At 35.3% G+C, this 17,137-nt stretch overlaps 1 protein-coding gene across 1 annotated transcript in view; it reads left to right on the top strand.

Annotated features, from left to right (window-relative positions):
• The window catches only part of TM9SF2 (transmembrane 9 superfamily member 2), a 28,902-nt gene extending 11,978 nt beyond the window's left edge, over positions 1 to 16,924 (top strand). The window contains exons 6-17 of the mRNA XM_054827248.1: positions 593 to 717; positions 1,589 to 1,700; positions 4,235 to 4,314; positions 4,408 to 4,516; positions 4,641 to 4,773; positions 5,024 to 5,143; positions 7,339 to 7,396; positions 8,039 to 8,198; positions 9,687 to 9,838; positions 10,883 to 10,994; positions 11,603 to 11,774; positions 15,744 to 16,924. Coding sequence (XP_054683223.1) covers positions 593 to 717; positions 1,589 to 1,700; positions 4,235 to 4,314; positions 4,408 to 4,516; positions 4,641 to 4,773; positions 5,024 to 5,143; positions 7,339 to 7,396; positions 8,039 to 8,198; positions 9,687 to 9,838; positions 10,883 to 10,994; positions 11,603 to 11,774; positions 15,744 to 15,811 — 1,401 coding nt within the window. The 3' untranslated portion in view covers positions 15,812 to 16,924. The remainder of the gene's footprint in view (positions 1 to 592; positions 718 to 1,588; positions 1,701 to 4,234; positions 4,315 to 4,407; positions 4,517 to 4,640; positions 4,774 to 5,023; positions 5,144 to 7,338; positions 7,397 to 8,038; positions 8,199 to 9,686; positions 9,839 to 10,882; positions 10,995 to 11,602; positions 11,775 to 15,743) is intronic.
• Positions 16,925 to 17,137: the final 213 nt, after the last annotated feature.

Genomic DNA, 17,137 nt, shown 5'->3' with positions numbered 1-17,137 from the left:
TAACTGACAAAATTCCAAGCTGATGTTTCCATTCACCTGAGATTTTTTCAACATTCTTTTCAGCTGCTGCTTGCAGTTCATCCCTATGCATCTTTGGTTTCAAATGTCAAGGTGGTTCTGTCAGCAATTATTTGAATTGTTTGTCTTGGAAGGTTCTATATATACATGTTGTTTTGAAATAGCTGATGTTTATGAAGCACTTCTGATATGAAAGTTGGCACATAATTATCTATTCAGTTTGCTACTTCAATTAAATAACAAGGGGCATCTTCAGTTATTTTAATAAATATATGTATATTTATAAATACATTTTATATTTAAATATATTTTTCTGCTTTTCAACTGTAGTAAGACAGTTTTTAGCACTAACTTTTCTAGTTTGTTTTTTTAATGCAAGGCTTTAATGTAAAGACTTTACTCTCTTTGTATTCCTAGAATCCTGCGTTTCTTGCATTGATTCTGCATTCAGAATCCTGAATTTCTTGACAGAAAACTATACACAGTCTAAAATTCTGCTATGTAAGCTTCTGCCTAAGGCTCTTAGATGTCTTTATTATTTTTGATTGTTTAACATCATCTTTTATCATTGCAGTCAGAATTTCATGAAAAAGATACTTTTTATATCTTCAATCATGTTGACATAAAAATATATTACCATGTTGTGGAAAACGAAGCTCTGGGAGCAAGACTAGTTGCTGCTAAACTTGAACCAAAAAGGTTAGTACTCAGAAGTAACTTGTCTTCTAACAGTGGTCCATCCCAAGATACTTGCTTTGATTTTTTGCTAGTCAGAAATGTTTCCAGATAGGTGACCTGCAGATTAGCTTTCCTGTTGATCGATGTAATGCAATGTAGGGCAGTCTAACATAATTTTGTTCTGAATTTGATAGATCTTTGTGCACTATTTCCTATTTGGGCCAAAAAAAATAAAAGAAAAACTGGAAGTGGTATGTGTTCAGTGAAGCAACACTCACTTCCCTACTGGGGAACATCTTGTCTTGTGACGGAATAGGCCACCAGTGCCTGATGCAGTAATGAGAATGTAACATTTGATGTTTTCAGCAATCAGGGTTTGAATGGAATGATTTCACAGATTTACTCATCAGTTGTTCTGGTGTCTATGTGGCTTTTGCACAACTGATATGTTTTATTATTTCTTAGCACCTTTTCTTTCCTTTCTCTTGTATTCTTGGTATAACTGAGCTTGTTGCATTGTTGGTCCAGCATCACAATGCAAGTATTTTTTTTCTGACAGAGGTTAGTAATTATGTTGTAACTTTTTGAGTGTTTTGGAGGGTCTTAGCAGTATTCAGACTTCTTTAATTTTTGGTGCTCTGCTTTAGAGACTGTGCTCTCTGTAGTTTTCTTTTTAGAAGACACAACTTTTGTTTAAAAAGTTCAATTATCAAAAACTCCTGTTCTTATGATACATTCCTTTTGAGTTCTGAAATTTATGAGGCATTAAGAACAACTTTTATACTTAAGGGAGGAATCCTGGATGAAACTGACGTTTTTGTAAGATGAACAAATTCTTTTTTAAGAGTGTTGTTAGTGAAGCAGTTTTCATTCTGTTTTTTTCTTCCCGCAGTTACAAGCATACTCATCCAGACAACCCTGATTGCTCAGGAATACCTATGGATATAAGTAATAAGGCTAACGGAGAAGTCAAAATTGCTTACACATACTCAGTTTCTTTTCACGTGAGTACTAAGCTTTCTGTGGTAGTTACCTCTTAAAATTATGCATTACTACTCTGAATTACAAAGATGGACAACTAAAATTCTCTCAGAATAGTAAATTTGTGGTTTTAAAGCTTTATTTGAACTGGAATGTCAGAGATGGCTTGGGATTTAACCACACGCTTTACAATTTTGTATGCCATCCCACACACACTGAATGTTAAATTGCATATGTGTTTTTTAGAAGAATCACACTTTTTGTGCTTACCTAGGTTGTCTGGTAGGTTATTTTCCATCCAGGCTCTTAAGTCTGAAAAATTGTGTGTTTCAGCAAATTACTGTTGTAGGCAGGTTGAAGCTGCTGTCCTGCTGCAAAAGCTTTCTTCTCTCCAAGGTCTTCCTCCCATGGTAATCTGCAGAAGAGTAGGAAGCTGGTATTCTTTGTTCCTCTAGTGTCTGTTTAAAAGCAGAAGAGCAGTATATCAGGCAACTGCAGGGAGCAGTGATACTTAAGTTATGTCTCATTCTGGTGACAAGCAAGAAAGGAGTTTATGTTGGGGTTTTGTGTTTTGTTTTGTTTCATGGAGTTTGCTGGACAAACTGTTTCCCAAAGTTTCCCACTGTTTCCCTATTAGTCCAAGACTTCAAAATGCAAGTGACTCACTAGAAAGAGTGCAGAATATAACTAAATGGATTTCTTGACTCCTTGTGTATGTATCGAGGGGATAACTCACAGCAAGTTCATATTTTCAACCTCAGTATTTCTGTGATTCTCCTGGATATAAAGGAGTCTACTTCCTACTTTTTTTTGTCGTTATGGACTTTAATCAAAATCTTGGCAATTAACAGATTAAACAAAAATAAAAATTGCCTTACTGCTATTTTTTAACCTTTTTCTTGTTCTGATTGAAAGGTCAGTGGTGTCTTTCAAAATGATAGGCCATTGCTATATCAAGGCTGTTCATATATCTTTCTTAATTCTAGGCTTACAGCCTGCTGTAGGGTTCAGTTCAACCGTGGTGAAATGGAGACTGAATAGTTGATCTTTAAAGTTAATTGGAGGGTAGTGTTGAGTTAGGGTGTGGGTTCCACTGCCACTGTCATAAGAAGTACTCAGTAAAACATTGGCCTTACAATATCATTACGTTGCTGCAGCTTCTCAGGCATGAACACCTCTAATCTCTTGTAAGCTGTTACAGCAGTGTTTGTAGAATTACCGTGATCGTTCTTTAGTAATGTACGGGATTACATGGTAAAGTTCAAAACACAATAAACGGTATAGGAAAAATGTTCGGAGGAGGTTATATTATGTATGACAATAATTATATTTTGATAAATTATATCAGTTATGATGCTGAAATTAATTTGTATACTGAAAAGCAGGTACTTCTGGAAACCTGCGAGAAGTTAGTAATTAAGAATGACCTTAGCTTCATGCTATTAGATTGTTTCTCTTTAAAAAATGGCATGCCCAGCTGTGTGTGCGTTACTGTCCTGTGCGCAATGTTACATCATTTGGAGGTTGTCTTTTGAAATTCCATCAGGTTGGTAGATCAGGTTGTCTCAGGAAGACAGAAAAAAGGCAGTGTAGGTATGGGGAAAAATGTGATTCTGTCCTAGAATTGTTGGTATTGGTTTAGAAACTTGTTGTTTGCTTTGTGACCTGGTTTTATTACCTCAGTGAACAAGGTATTTGATCTTGGCTAAATTTTTTACCCTGCTGGTTCTTATATTTTCAAAAACTGGCTTTACTGGAAAGCACTCTTGCTCTTGTATATTAGAAATTACTACGATAACATCCTGTCAGACACCTAGCCATTTTTATTAATTGATACTGGCATTTATGGTTTATTTAATAGCAATCTTCAGGTAAATCAGCACTGTTTATTCCTTTTTTTTCATGTTTACTCTGCAAAATAAATGCTCTTTTTGAAGTATTTCTGATCAATGAATGTTCAGTATGAATAAGCATAATCAGTTGAAATGCCTGAAGGAATAATTTGTTTCCCTCTACTAACAATGTAAGTTCTGTAGTACTGTCCCCCCATCTGTCTTGCAGTTTAAGCTGAATGTAACCAGATTGGTAGTTGGTACTGAAACCAGGTTGTATGAAAGCAAAGGATAATTTGGACAAAGCACTATCTAGAAAGTGGTATATTATGCCGGAGGCTTTATAGCGGAGCTTAGTTTCTCAATGTCTCTGGTGTTGACTTATATATGCTAAAAATGCATGTTCTTTTATTATGCTGCTAGTCATTTGAATTCAAAGTGAATTAATGAAATTAATTGTACTTCCTCCCTTCAAGAATTAAATAGGCCTTTGTCTTAAAAAGACATGGGTGCTCAATACTATTCAGAAAATACTTTAGTTTAGATTCTGTGGTTAAATCTTAGGTTTGTTTTAGGTAGCTATTATTAAACTATTCCCTTTAAGGCATGCAACATGAAATTTCCAATTTCTCATGAGATTTAATATTGGTTTGCACAAAAATCAACTTGTAGATTTACAAGTTGGATACTGCATGTATGTGAAACTGCTGTGTTTACTCTTTCAGGAAGAAAAAAGTATAAGGTGGGCATCAAGATGGGATTATATTTTGGAATCCATGCCTCACACTCACATTCAATGGTTTAGGTGAGAGGAAAGTTTGTCTGCAAGTGTACTGGACTGAAGTGTTTACATTGCAATTTGAATGATGACTTTTATTTTTTCTTTTTTTAAATTCAGTATTATGAATTCCTTGGTGATTGTCCTCTTTCTTTCTGGAATGGTAGCTATGATTATGTTGAGGACACTGCATAAAGACATTGCAAGATACAATCAGATGGATTCCACTGTAAGTCTAAAATCTACCTCCTCAAATTTATTTGGAATGTAATTTTTTTCAGCTAGATATATTTCTGAAACGGTCTATTTAAATGGTAATCTACTGTATTAAAATACATCTATTTCCTTTACAGGAAGATGCTCAAGAAGAATTTGGCTGGAAACTGGTTCATGGTGATATTTTCAGGCCACCAAGAAAAGGAATGCTGTTGTCCGTTTTTCTAGGCTCTGGCACACAGATCTTAATAATGACTTTTGTTACCCTGTGTAAGTAAAAAAAGTGGGGAGGAGTTAGTTCAGTAAAGGTGATTTTTTTTCACTGCTAATTGCATGGTACTAGTAAAAATAGCAGTATAGGTTTTGTCTAGAAATTTCTTACAAGTCTTAATGTTAGAAACAGCTGAGCTGATGTAGTAGACACAAAACTTTAGTATACACAGATTTTAAGATAACTGATATACTGGCTTTAGTTCAAATGTATAGTTACTTTCTAAAATTATGCATCTCTGCTTCACAGTTTTTGCTTGCCTGGGATTTTTGTCACCTGCTAACCGGGGAGCTCTAATGACCTGTGCTGTAGTTCTGTGGGTACTGCTTGGAACTCCAGCTGGTTATGTTGCTGCCAGATTCTACAAATGTGAGTAAAAATTATTTAAAATGACAAGGCTTAAGTTCATTAAAGTAAATTATCATCACAGAACTGATTTTTATTTTGCAGTGCTGTTCGTAGTTTCCCTTGGGGCAAGCTGGAGAAATTTATTTACCTTAACAACAGAAAATGCATATAGAATACTAACATGGTTACATTTGTTTTGATGTGATCATGCCTAAAGACCCTGAATTGGTCTTACTACTATGTATTTATGGAATTCAGAAGCAAATTCCATTTTACTAGTACTAAGCTCATGACATCAGACAGTTTTGTACTTCTGTTTCCTACAGTTGAGGGAGGCAGTGTTGCATTTAGTTTTAGCCATCGATGTTGCTCAGTAACACTTTTTTCTTTTTTTTGCCAAATCATTAACCTCTCTGTTCTTGCACACCTGAGATTTGTCACCTCTTTTTAGCTAGTTCCTAGGTCTTTTTGGAGAATGGTGCTTATCAGACTATGGCAAGGGCACAGGGGGAAGGATTATTAGGAATTCTGTAGTTGTAGAAATCACCCCAGCGGTGGTTGGGCACCTGACAGTAGTTAGCTGATACTGTTTTCCTTCCCTGATCCCAGCTAGTTATTGTTTCAAGGCCTGCCTAACAACCTGAAATGGTTTGCCCCTGTACCCTCTGGTTTATTTTAAGGTGAAGCATGCCATTCAGCATACAGCTTGTTTTAATTACTTTACTCAAGGTAAAAGACTCTTTATGACTGAGTGAGCTGGATCTTTTGGACTATTTTAGTTCTGAACGTACCGGACTAGAAGGATCTTATTTCTGAACTTCAGCCTGGTAGTAGGCATTAGAGTCGTTTCTTCTAACCATTTTGTAATTTTTATGTGGGGAGAATCACTGGGGAAAGAGGGTTTGTATTTTCTAAGGAGTTTTTCCACAATGGTAATGATGTGATAGCAAATACTCCTTTTCCTAATATTCAGGCCAATTAGACTTAAATGGAAGGAGATTTTAGGGACTAAGAGCATAATTCAGGATGTTATTCTTTGTGTCATGCTATGTATTATGTGTTTTGAAGGCTATTTTGAAGTGTATTAATGGTAAATTGAATCCTGTATCTTTGGTGGAGATGTAGCTAATAATAATAACAATAATAACATTTCATATTGTACTTACTGGGAATTATTACTTGATACTTGAATGTTGTGTTTAACTACTAAGACAATGAGAGACTGATCCAGAGATATTCTTGTTCTAACATGAGGTGGTCCATACCCTGTATAGAGCATGTAAACATGAGTGTTTCTCCTTGTAGTATACAAATGAAGTAATGTGAGACATAAACCAAAATGCAACTGAAATGGATATTCAGTTTTAAAAGTGGGGGTTTTTTTTCAACATTGCATTTTAAAAGTGAAACCTGAGTTGAAATTAAATGTTTAATCTTAATAACCAGTGCCATGTTCTACCAAGATTTTTATGAAGAAATAGAAACTTAATTAAAATCACTCTAACCATAATCACTTCTGACTCATAAAGTAAAGAAGCATATCATTATGGTAGTGCTCAGATGAAATTGTCAGCTTCACTGAATTCCAGCAGGATATTTTCATTTGAAAGTATGCTGACTAGAATTTTTATCAGCATAGTGCAAATTCATAAAGTTTTTCTTAATAAAGCTATCTTTGGTCTTTTGGTATCACCACTGCTTAATGCTGTTAAGACTCAAGAGAACATCACTACTTCCTGTAAGCGTGTTAGTCCTGACTTTCTTGTAAGATTCGTAAACAAAAATTATTTCAAGAAAACTGTTAAGCTTGCTTTTCACATATTTATGTGGGTTTTTCCCTTCTGAAACCTGCAGTCAAATGCTAGAAAGCTTAAACTTCCTAATCACTCCAGATTTAAACTGTTTTTTAAAGATTTAAAAGTACTGCAAATCTGCTTCCTCCTTTTGGCAGATAAAGTGGTCAGAGATCCAGTTTTAGTTGAATACTTTTCCTGACCTTGGTCTGAGGCTTTTCTTTGGTTTGAAGCTCTGCAATTAAGCAATATGATGAGGGAATTCAGTGTTATTACTGAAGATTTAGTTTAGTGTTTTAAACTTGAGCATGATAGCACATTATTGGAGTATTTGCAAGCTAAGTATAACAGGTAAATGGACTGGAAAATTAACAGTTGTGAGCTTAATGCATGTTTTGATGACTGTCAAATGTTTTAATACAGCATTTGGAGGTGAGAAATGGAAAACAAATGTCCTGCTGACATCATTCCTTTGTCCTGGGTAAGTTGGGGATATCGGCATGATTAAAAGAATTAAATTGCTTCTCTGACATGCATAGCTAATTTTTAAGTTTCAGCTTACAAGTAGATCTTACTACATCTTCCCTTTATTCCAGAAGCTACAAGAATATCACAGCACTTTTGACAAAGATGAATATGTTAATGGCGTATCATCCCTAGATATTTTTTTTAGCAGGCATTTGTTTACCACATGAAAAGGTTGATTACGAAAGAGCATTATGATAGTAGTAAGTTTTAGACAGGCACACTTTTTCATTGCTTTATTTTACTCTCTAGGCTGTTTCTCTGACCACTCTGTAGTTGGTCTTATATAGTGTCATATACTGTATAATACTGTGATAAATTTTTCTACTTAATCACAGCAAGCAGTCTTACCCTGAAGTGTACTTAAGACAAGCATATATTTGAAATTGCTTAGTTGGAACGTCAGCTCCTGCTGGAGTTCAGTCCCACTAGATTAACAAAGAATTGCTTGTTTGACCTCTTTGTTTTGATATTTTGTATGTGTCACTTGGTTTTAACAGAGGTTATTACACAAAAATCTTAATACAGTGCTATTGTTTTGTTAACACTATTAAATACTAAGTATTTCTGTGCTTTAAGTGTGTTATATATTTTTCAGAATTGTATTTGCAGATTTTTTTATCATGAACCTCATTCTCTGGGGAGAAGGCTCTTCAGCAGCTATTCCGTTTGGTACTTTGGTTGCTATTTTGGCACTCTGGTTTTGCATATCTGTACCGCTGACGTTTATTGGTGCCTATTTTGGTTTTAAGAAAAACGTAAGTGTTTTTGAGAAACTGTTTTCTAAGTGTGTGTATACACATATATCCACATATGTATTTTTAACTGTATAGACTATTGTCGGCTCCAGTCCTGTTTGGTTACTTTAGATATGCATTAGAATTTTGATCTTGAGATTCCAAGACTTTGCTATTCAGTTGGTGGTGATATTTCTCTGCAACAATTAAGGTTATCATTGTCTTTAAGTGACTGCTCCAGATAAAGCAGTGATTTAGGCATTCTTTATTTTAATTAGCATCTCTTTCATTACTAAAAAAATTAGTTGACCCAGCCAAGCGTAAGGGAAAGCAACTTATGCAATTCTGGTTTTCCCCTGTGTTTTTTGTTCCTATCTGCCCTCTACACTGAGTCTTTAGAAGGGTATTTTCTGATGAAATTGCTACAAGAGTTCTTGTGACATCTCTTCGCATAAGAGTTCTGTAAATGGTTATCACTGCTTGGCAGCCATTAATTGAGACTTACTCCTAAACTGACCAGTTTTACTTATTTATAGGAGTGCTCTTTGTGATACTGGTGACCAAACCTGCTTAAATAGTGAAATCGGTTCTTACCTTTTTTGCTTCAGAAGTGGTTTACTGTGCCCCACAAACTTAGATGTGTAAGTTCAGATATTTTTGTGGGTTTTTTCTTGTATAGGAAGCCAGAGTTCCAGCTGTCTGTAGCTCTCATGGAATACCTTCAGAAAATTTTTAAGTATCTTAGAAGGCACTTTTTAAGTCAATTGTAGTTATCCCATTTTTCTTAACCAGAATTCAGCGTTTTCTTCTGATAACCAGGTTGAAATGCAGCAAACCCCCTGTATTGTACAGAGGCAGTTCCTTTAAGAAGGGAGGATTTGATAAACTATAAGGCAATGTGACAGGTGTCACAAATATGTTAAAATCAAATCAGAAAGCAAGTACCTAGCAAGTATTTATTGATGCTTTTGATGTAATATTTACGAGAGTGGAAAGATGACAAAGTATGCATTTATCTGCCCTAAGTTTTTTCTTTCACCATGCTGATCTATACATGCATCTTAAATTAGGATTTAATTGCCAGATTGAATCATCTCAGTTTGTAAGTTTACCCTAATGTGATTTTTGGAGTAAATCCTGAAAAACAAAATACAGGGATTTTTAGAAGGGGAAAGCAAGAGTCTTCACCAGCGCTACCCCCTCAGCTCAAAAGTGAGAAATCAGCTTGAGCTCTGTAACAGATCATAGGTAGGTAAACATAAAAAGGGAAGTCCAAAATATCTGTTGCTATGTTCCCAATTAGGGTTTTAGCTAAGTATTTTAGCTTGTTTGCTGAGCAAATCTTGGTAGCTAGGCTGGTAGTGAAAGCAGATGTAGTGGTAGCTGGGTATGCACACAGTCAAAACAAATAGTAGCCTTCTGCCACCACTCATTTCAAAAAGAAAGCGAAAAGGTGGCGCTGTAGTTTGACATGTTAGTTACTTAGCAGTTTCTTATTTTTGTTTAAAGGCTATTGAACACCCTGTTCGCACAAATCAAATCCCTCGTCAGATTCCTGAGCAGTCATTCTATACAAAGCCGTTACCTGGCATTATCATGGGAGGGATTCTGCCTTTTGGATGTATCTTCATACAGTTGTTCTTTATTCTCAATAGTATTTGGTAAGTTAACCGCAATCTATTTGAATTTTCTCTGTTATAAAAGGTGGTAATTTCTTTGTGAAAGTTTTTCTTCAAGATGCTTTGACTGATTTTTGGTGATGCAGGGTTACCAAAATACTGGTTCAATAAAAATGTAAATGTTAACATCTTTTTAACATTTTGTGGTTTAGAAGATATTCCATGCCTGTTTTGCTTGGTGGGGTGTGTAGAGAAGTGGCTGTGATATGCTTAGCAATTTACAGCTGACCTACAATATTCAAATAGCTAGTTTTCTCATGCTACTCCTCTGACTTGATGCAGAAGTGGCTCTGAAGTTGACATATGGCATATAACTTGAAAGTAGCAAGTATATTAAAATTGTCTTGAGTTTTTGTTGTAGCTGTAGTTGTTGTTGTTGTTGTTGAGCTAGAAAAGTATTACTACTCTTGGGAGAAGAAAGAAAGAACAAATTTTGTGAAAAGGCACCAGAGAGTAATTCTTTTCAAAAATAAAGCACCAAAGACTAGTCCAGTGTAAGTGAATTCTTATGTGAGCTCATAGCATACTGACAAACTAATCTACTGTGAGGAATTTGTCTTCCTTCTGGCAAATGTAGTTATTGGATCTCGTTAAACTGTTTCTGAACCTTGAATAGGTGCCTCTGCCCAACATAGACAGCTACAGCATTTGACATTTCTTGTTATTTTGCAACTCTGCCCCTTTGATTGAAATGTGAGGTGAAATCCAAGTTCTGCTGAAATCAGTGGAAGAGGTCACGCTGACTTCACTGGAACTGTAATTTCACTCATGTTTAGTGAGTTCTTTCCCTAAAATCCCAACCAGGAGCATGCTTCGAGCTTGCTTTCTTGCTGTTTTCAGACTAAGTTGCTGAGGCTCCTATTCTTCAGTTGGAAAACAAATTAGTCAATTGTATGACCACACAACTGACAGTTACTCAGTAGGAAGGGGAATACTTAAGGTGAAGATGATCTTACTGCATATGAAGAAATAATATTAGCACAGTGTCTCTTTTTAATATTAATCTTTTTAAACCCCCTTTTATAGGTCTCACCAGATGTATTACATGTTTGGCTTCCTGTTTCTGGTATTCATTATTTTGGTTATTACATGTTCTGAGGCTACAATATTGCTCTGCTACTTCCATCTATGTGCAGAGGTAAGAATTCACACTTAATATCATTTTAAGAATGCTTCCAAAAAATGTTAAGGGCTTTTGTAATTGAAAAATAAGTATTTCAGAATTCAACATAAACACTTACTAGATGACATGTGCTTAAACCATATCTTTAAAAAAGTGAAGCAGGCTACTTTTGGCAAAACTTGTAACAAATATTAAAACACTGCACTGAGTACTGCTTAGTCAGATATCTCAATCGTTAGATTCTAACTCCCTGTTTCCTGAAGACACTAAACTAATCCATTAACTTTGTTCAATCAAAGTGCATTTTGGACGTGCCCAACCTTGGGGAGGGGGGGAAATCTGTAGCTGACAATAGTAGGTCTGGATTATTTGAGCTTTTAGATTCTTACCTACTTGATATTGATCTTCAGGTTTCTTCTTTCTGTGAATGGTGTAGTTAAAGCAGTATTGATTATATATCGTTCTTTTTCCTGTAGATAAAAACTATAAAAACTCACTTTTGGATAAAAAGATAATAGAAAAAGTAGATCTGCATCCAGTAATAGGGTTAGTGTGTTAGAGGTGTATGGAATTTTACTCATACATTTGGTTTTTGTCTTTTTTTTTCTCCCCGCTCCTTCTAGGACTATCACTGGCAGTGGCGTTCATTTCTCACTAGTGGTTTTACTGCAGTTTATTTCCTAATATATGCAATACATTATTTTTTTTCTAAACTGCAAATCACAGGAACAGCTAGCACCATTTTATATTTTGGTTATACCATGATTATGGTTTTGATCTTCTTCCTCTTCACGGGTAAGTATATTGAACCTTAATTTTAAATCAAAACTTAAGTCTGCCTTTAGCTTGGCAAAACTTATCTTGATACAGGATTATAAATTTATATATAGTCTTTCATTTTTTCCAGATAGTTGTGTAGCATTTTGCAACACTGATTACAAATTTTAGTGAAAGAGATTAAGTGACGATGAGGCAAAACTACTGCTAATTTGAGATGTGGCCTACAATTAGATCTTCAAATATGACACCTTTAAATGTGATAAATACTTCTCCAGATTTCATTCCTATGTTAGTCATGTGACAAACTAAATTTTTTAAATTAGTCATCTTCGGAGAAACACAGTGTGAATTAAGGAAAAAATTGCAGCTTTTGTGGAATAGGTGGAAGGAAGAGAGAGGAGTAAAAGTACAGAGAATACTTTTTATTTGCTTTCTACCAGAATTTCTTTACTTTCTTACCCAATTGCATTGAAGTAGCGCGAGAAGGAGACAGAATTTCTTAAACATTTTTTGATGCAGCTGTCAGAACCTTGTCATCTTTATTGTGAGCTTTTGGAAAAGCACCTGTCTTAGTTGCTGCGTTTCAATTTCCTCTTCGATAAGTGAGATGAGGTCACAAAATCTTCATTTGTCATCTTTAGTACTGAGAAGGAATCTTCAGTCAGACACACTTACCACTTGTTTAGGGTGAAAAAATGGCAGTGAAAATGGTAGAAGACTCCTTTCAAACTCTCATGCAAGAAGGCAGCAACTGCCAACTCCTCAAAAATCTTAAAAATACTAAATTCTGTTCCAGCAGAATCTAATTTGTCTCTGTGGACTTTACGAGCAATACCGTAAAACTACTTTGAACTGATCGATGCTTTAAATAATTACAAGCTCCACATTTATGATGAAGTTTAATGATTCCTAAGGCTTTGATACATATTTATGTATACAGCTATGCAGGTTATATTTTGAGGCCTCCTAGCACACAAATGGCTTTAATACAGATCTCACTATAAGTAGAATTTTCATTTCCACTTAACATAGGAGAAGAAAAAAAAAATCTAGTGGGAAAAGAACTGACATTTGAGAATGGTGTTCATTTTAAGTGTAACCAACTATTAATTTCAAAGACCTTGCCACTTCAGCTTAGGAAATATTGAAGCTGTTTGTGCAGCACAGTTGAATGCAGATGATGAACAGGAGCAAGAGCCTGCAAGGAGTTTCTTGGGTCATTGCCCGTTAAAAGGAGGGAACGAGACTTAAGTACGTTATATAATCTCTTCGAAAAGCGATCAAGCTGTGTTCCAAAAGTGGTTGGTTTTATCTTCCATCCTTCTTTTTAAGTCAGTCTAATGTGTTTTGGCATTGCTCGTGGATATTTTCTAACTTACACATCTCTACTTTTGTTTATACTTTGTGCACTGGTTAGCAAGACACTCTGAATGAGTAGATCATACATCTGCCTCCCTTTCTCCCTCTTATTTCTCACCCTGCCTTTCTCTGAACCTTTATTTCTGATCTTGGTTTACTAATAGTCTCATTGAACGAAAGAATTTAAGAATTCATTTGTTCAACTAGAAGTGAATGTGTACTGCTGTATGTAGATCAAGTTTACACACAGTGCAAACTTACAAAGTAGCGTGAAAAAATAATTAGGTCTTTGGTAAGTGTAAGGTCAATTAATTTAGTTTCACTAGCTTTTCCAACAGATATTCAGCATGTCTGTCTTTCAATAGTAAGCAGGTTTGGCCAAAACAAGAATTGTGTTTACCCTGCCTCCTTTATTCAGTCTGTTTACTTTGGATGCACGCACTAATTCTGGAGCGCACACATTCAAGATAAAGGGGATTTACGCTAAATTTTCTATGCTGAGACTTGGTTTAGCTAAGGTACCCGTATAATTTCCATCTGTTGCCCTTATGCAGTGTCGCACGACGTCATCTAGAGTCATTAAGATGTGTCCAGTGTATCCCCCTTTTCCTTTGCTCACGCATTCACTTTCAATTGCCCAGTTGGCTGTGCAGCACCTGCCAGCAAATTTTGGGGGTCCTTTTCCATGTTGGTTCACAAGCATGCAAATGAGAGGTGGTTTACTCTCAGTCCCCTTCAGGTGCTTTCTGTGGTTGTCATTTGTGTGTAATTGGGGCAGCGGAGATCTGACATATGCTGTGCAACTTGAACTAAGCTTTCAGAGTTTGTATGCTTTAGTTCTTTGAAATGTTCAGTTTGTATATTGAAATTAGGGGAGAATACATGTGAAGTTAACCAAGTGGTTAGAACTTTGAAACATCATATGCTTAACAATTTTTTTTTTTAAATCTACTTCCCACAAGATTAAGTGCAAATTATCCTTTAATTTGAGGGGATAGTGGTATTTCTTAAGATTTAAGAATAATTTTGTCGATTTTGGTTGATATGCACTCAAGGACGGATATGTTCGGTTCTCTGACATTTACTGAAGTGCTTCGAGATAAGGTTTTACATAAAAAGTCAGAGGCAGGGTAAAGGGACAGACAGTTCTCCAGTTTCTTAAACGAAAAAGCATATTAGTAATTTAGCAAAAACTGCTCCTAAAGGCAACTGACTTCCTGTGTCAGGATGATAAAGAAGCTAAAAAGAGAAAATCATAATTGTTGTATCAAAACTATGCTGCTGCTGCTTACTCATCTGTTAAAAATCGTCAGTATCGGGAAGGGTTTTGACAGTGCCCTGCTGCTATGTCAGTGTAACACATGCTTCAGGCACTTGCATCCATGCTGCATTCCAGGTCATTGATCAGGCTCAGCAGGCAAAATACCGGGAGCTACGTGACAAATCTTTGATTCACAGCTGGGACCACAACTATGTATCATAGTCAATGAGTCAGTTAAACATCAGTAGTTTAGCAAGCGTGAAAGGAAAAAAAAAAGTACTGTGATATCATTCATGGTTCCTTCCACGCTTGTATAGTGAATGAGTTAGCACACAACTTTTGTTGTGCCTCTTATCAGATCTAAAATAAAGGCGCTTTTTTTTTTGTCTTGAAAGAACTTACTTGGCTCTTGCATAAATTAAGGCTATGATTTTTAGAAGAGGTATGCAGGCAAAAATCAGATAATCTTTGGGGCTTTTTCCCTGCCCTAGTTTTTGTGAGAAATGAAGTTTCCTGTAACAGTTCTGAGCTGCTAAGTCTGTTATCGTTCTGACTGAGGCTGCATTTTGAAGTAATCCATTTAGATTAACACAGCCCAACTATACTAACTACTTTGCATTCAAAAGAATATTTTTGTTAAAAACTTCTGTTGAAGTTTCACAAAGAGAAGGGATGCAGCTGTTTTTCTTCAGCTGACAGGATTATAAGTTATCAAGGAAACGGTCTTCATCCTTAAATTTCAGTTCAAGTTTGCTTATACCTTCTGAAATACTGAAAGCAGTCAAAAGTGTTTATTTTTAAGGTAACGCGTCGTTAATAGGAAGTACAAGTTGTATAGTAACTACACTATACTGAAATTTGTATTAACTTGATTTACACAGAAAAAAGGTAGTACTCTAATTTTCCAAGATCTTGAAGTATAACTAAGAAATGTGAATTCCTTTTGATGCTGTTAATCTAACTGGTTTATTAAATATAATAACAAGATTCTGACCAGCTGAGCAGACCAGGTAAAGAGTGTGTGACTAGTTACTGAAGAAGGGGGGAGCGGTATGAAGGCGTTGGACTGGGGAATAAGGAAACAACAAAGAACAAATATGTAGGAAGGGAAATAACGCAGAAACATCTTAAAATGAGTCTTCCATGTGATCAGCTCTGTGATTGTGAAAATAATGAGATACGTTATATAGTAGTTGATGGCTGTAAAGACCAGGTACTGTCTGCGACTTCCTGTTATCTGATCTGATGGATGTATTGAACGCTAAAGATAGCAGAGTGCATACATGTATGTCCTGATTTATGAGCTACAGATAGAAATTGATGTCTCCTGTGTCAGTTTTCCTAATGTTTACTATTTTTTTTAGGTACAATTGGATTCTTTGCATGCTTTTGGTTTGTAACCAAAATATACAGCGTGGTGAAAGTTGACTGAAGAAACCAATGTAAAGAGTTAACACAGAAGAGGTTTAATCTTCATTAACGTAACTTAAAGACCTGGTCTAGTTGATGAACTTCAGCTTTATCAAAGTATTGGCTTCCTGTTCTTTGAGAATGATGCTGAATATGCAGCTGCCCCAAACACTTTTTCCACTAACACGTTTGTATTGTGACTTAACAACCTGTTTTCATTCAGATCTTAATGAAGATCAGAATTACGATATTTATGCATTTGTAAATACAACTATACTTAAAAAGAAATGTTAAATTCTAATGGTGGAATAGAAGTGGCTGTATTACACAATGATACTTCTGATCAAAGTACAAATGTAAATAGGTTTTTCTAGCTTGGTAGATGGGATGAATTATTTTTCTTTGAGGGAAATGAGAACTTTTTATTATGCTAACTTTGAAGGATGACTCTTAAGAAGTGTTGCTTTTAGTTTGGATGTGATTTTGATTTTTTTACTGGTGTTACGTCCATAAATATTCTGATTTCTGTGACTTCATTAGTTTCGGTGTTCTTGGCCTTTTAAACTATGTGCCTCTAAGTCCTTGAATTTATAAATTCATAATCTAATAAATATTGTAAAAATGTCTTCAGTGGCTCGTTACATATTATAAGTTCATAAAAATATGTAAATACAATTATATTGAAGACAGATGCTTAAAGATTGCATAAAGTATTTTATGGCATTTTGTATGGCTTCGTGTATATTGACACACCCTTTGATCTGCAAGAAAAATGTTAGTTGTGCTACATGGCTATAACACAGAAATGTGATTGTGGCGCATGACAATTAAATTATACGCACATTTAACAGAACCACTCTGCAGCATTAAGCCAGTCCTTAACCCAGATACGTTTTCAGAGATTGCTATGGAATTGTCAGGACGTTGAGAAGATCTTGACGCCTGAGTCTGCATTCTCTGCTGATTTTGCTTTTAAAAGATCTCGATGATGCATATTCTATACAGCAACTATTGCTGTTTGTACTTAATGTAGGTTAAAAAATAAAAGGAAATTACTATTTTTGCCTTCTATTAAGAAACCAATGTTGATTTTTGGATGACTAGCATTAAACCTATATTTGCTGTTTTTTGAAAATGGAGTATTTTGTTCATATATTGTTCGGTAATTTTAGATTCATAACACAATTTGGCTTTTGGCATGCTTTCACAAGCCTGATAAAATCTCATTTAAAATTAAAATTCATGTACCGATTGCCATTCATAAGGTTGGGGTTTTTTAGTCTTACAGGTTTACTTTTCTAAAGGACCTCAACCTAATGATGCTCGAATATTGAACCCAATAAAAAAT

Source organism: Grus americana, chromosome 1 (assembly GCF_028858705.1).
Source record: "Grus americana isolate bGruAme1 chromosome 1, bGruAme1.mat, whole genome shotgun sequence".
In the NCBI taxonomy this organism is placed as follows: Eukaryota; Metazoa; Chordata; class Aves; order Gruiformes; family Gruidae; genus Grus; species Grus americana.
The sequence above is the reverse complement of the archived record's forward strand: the minus strand, read 5'-3'. Positions and strand labels throughout refer to the sequence as shown.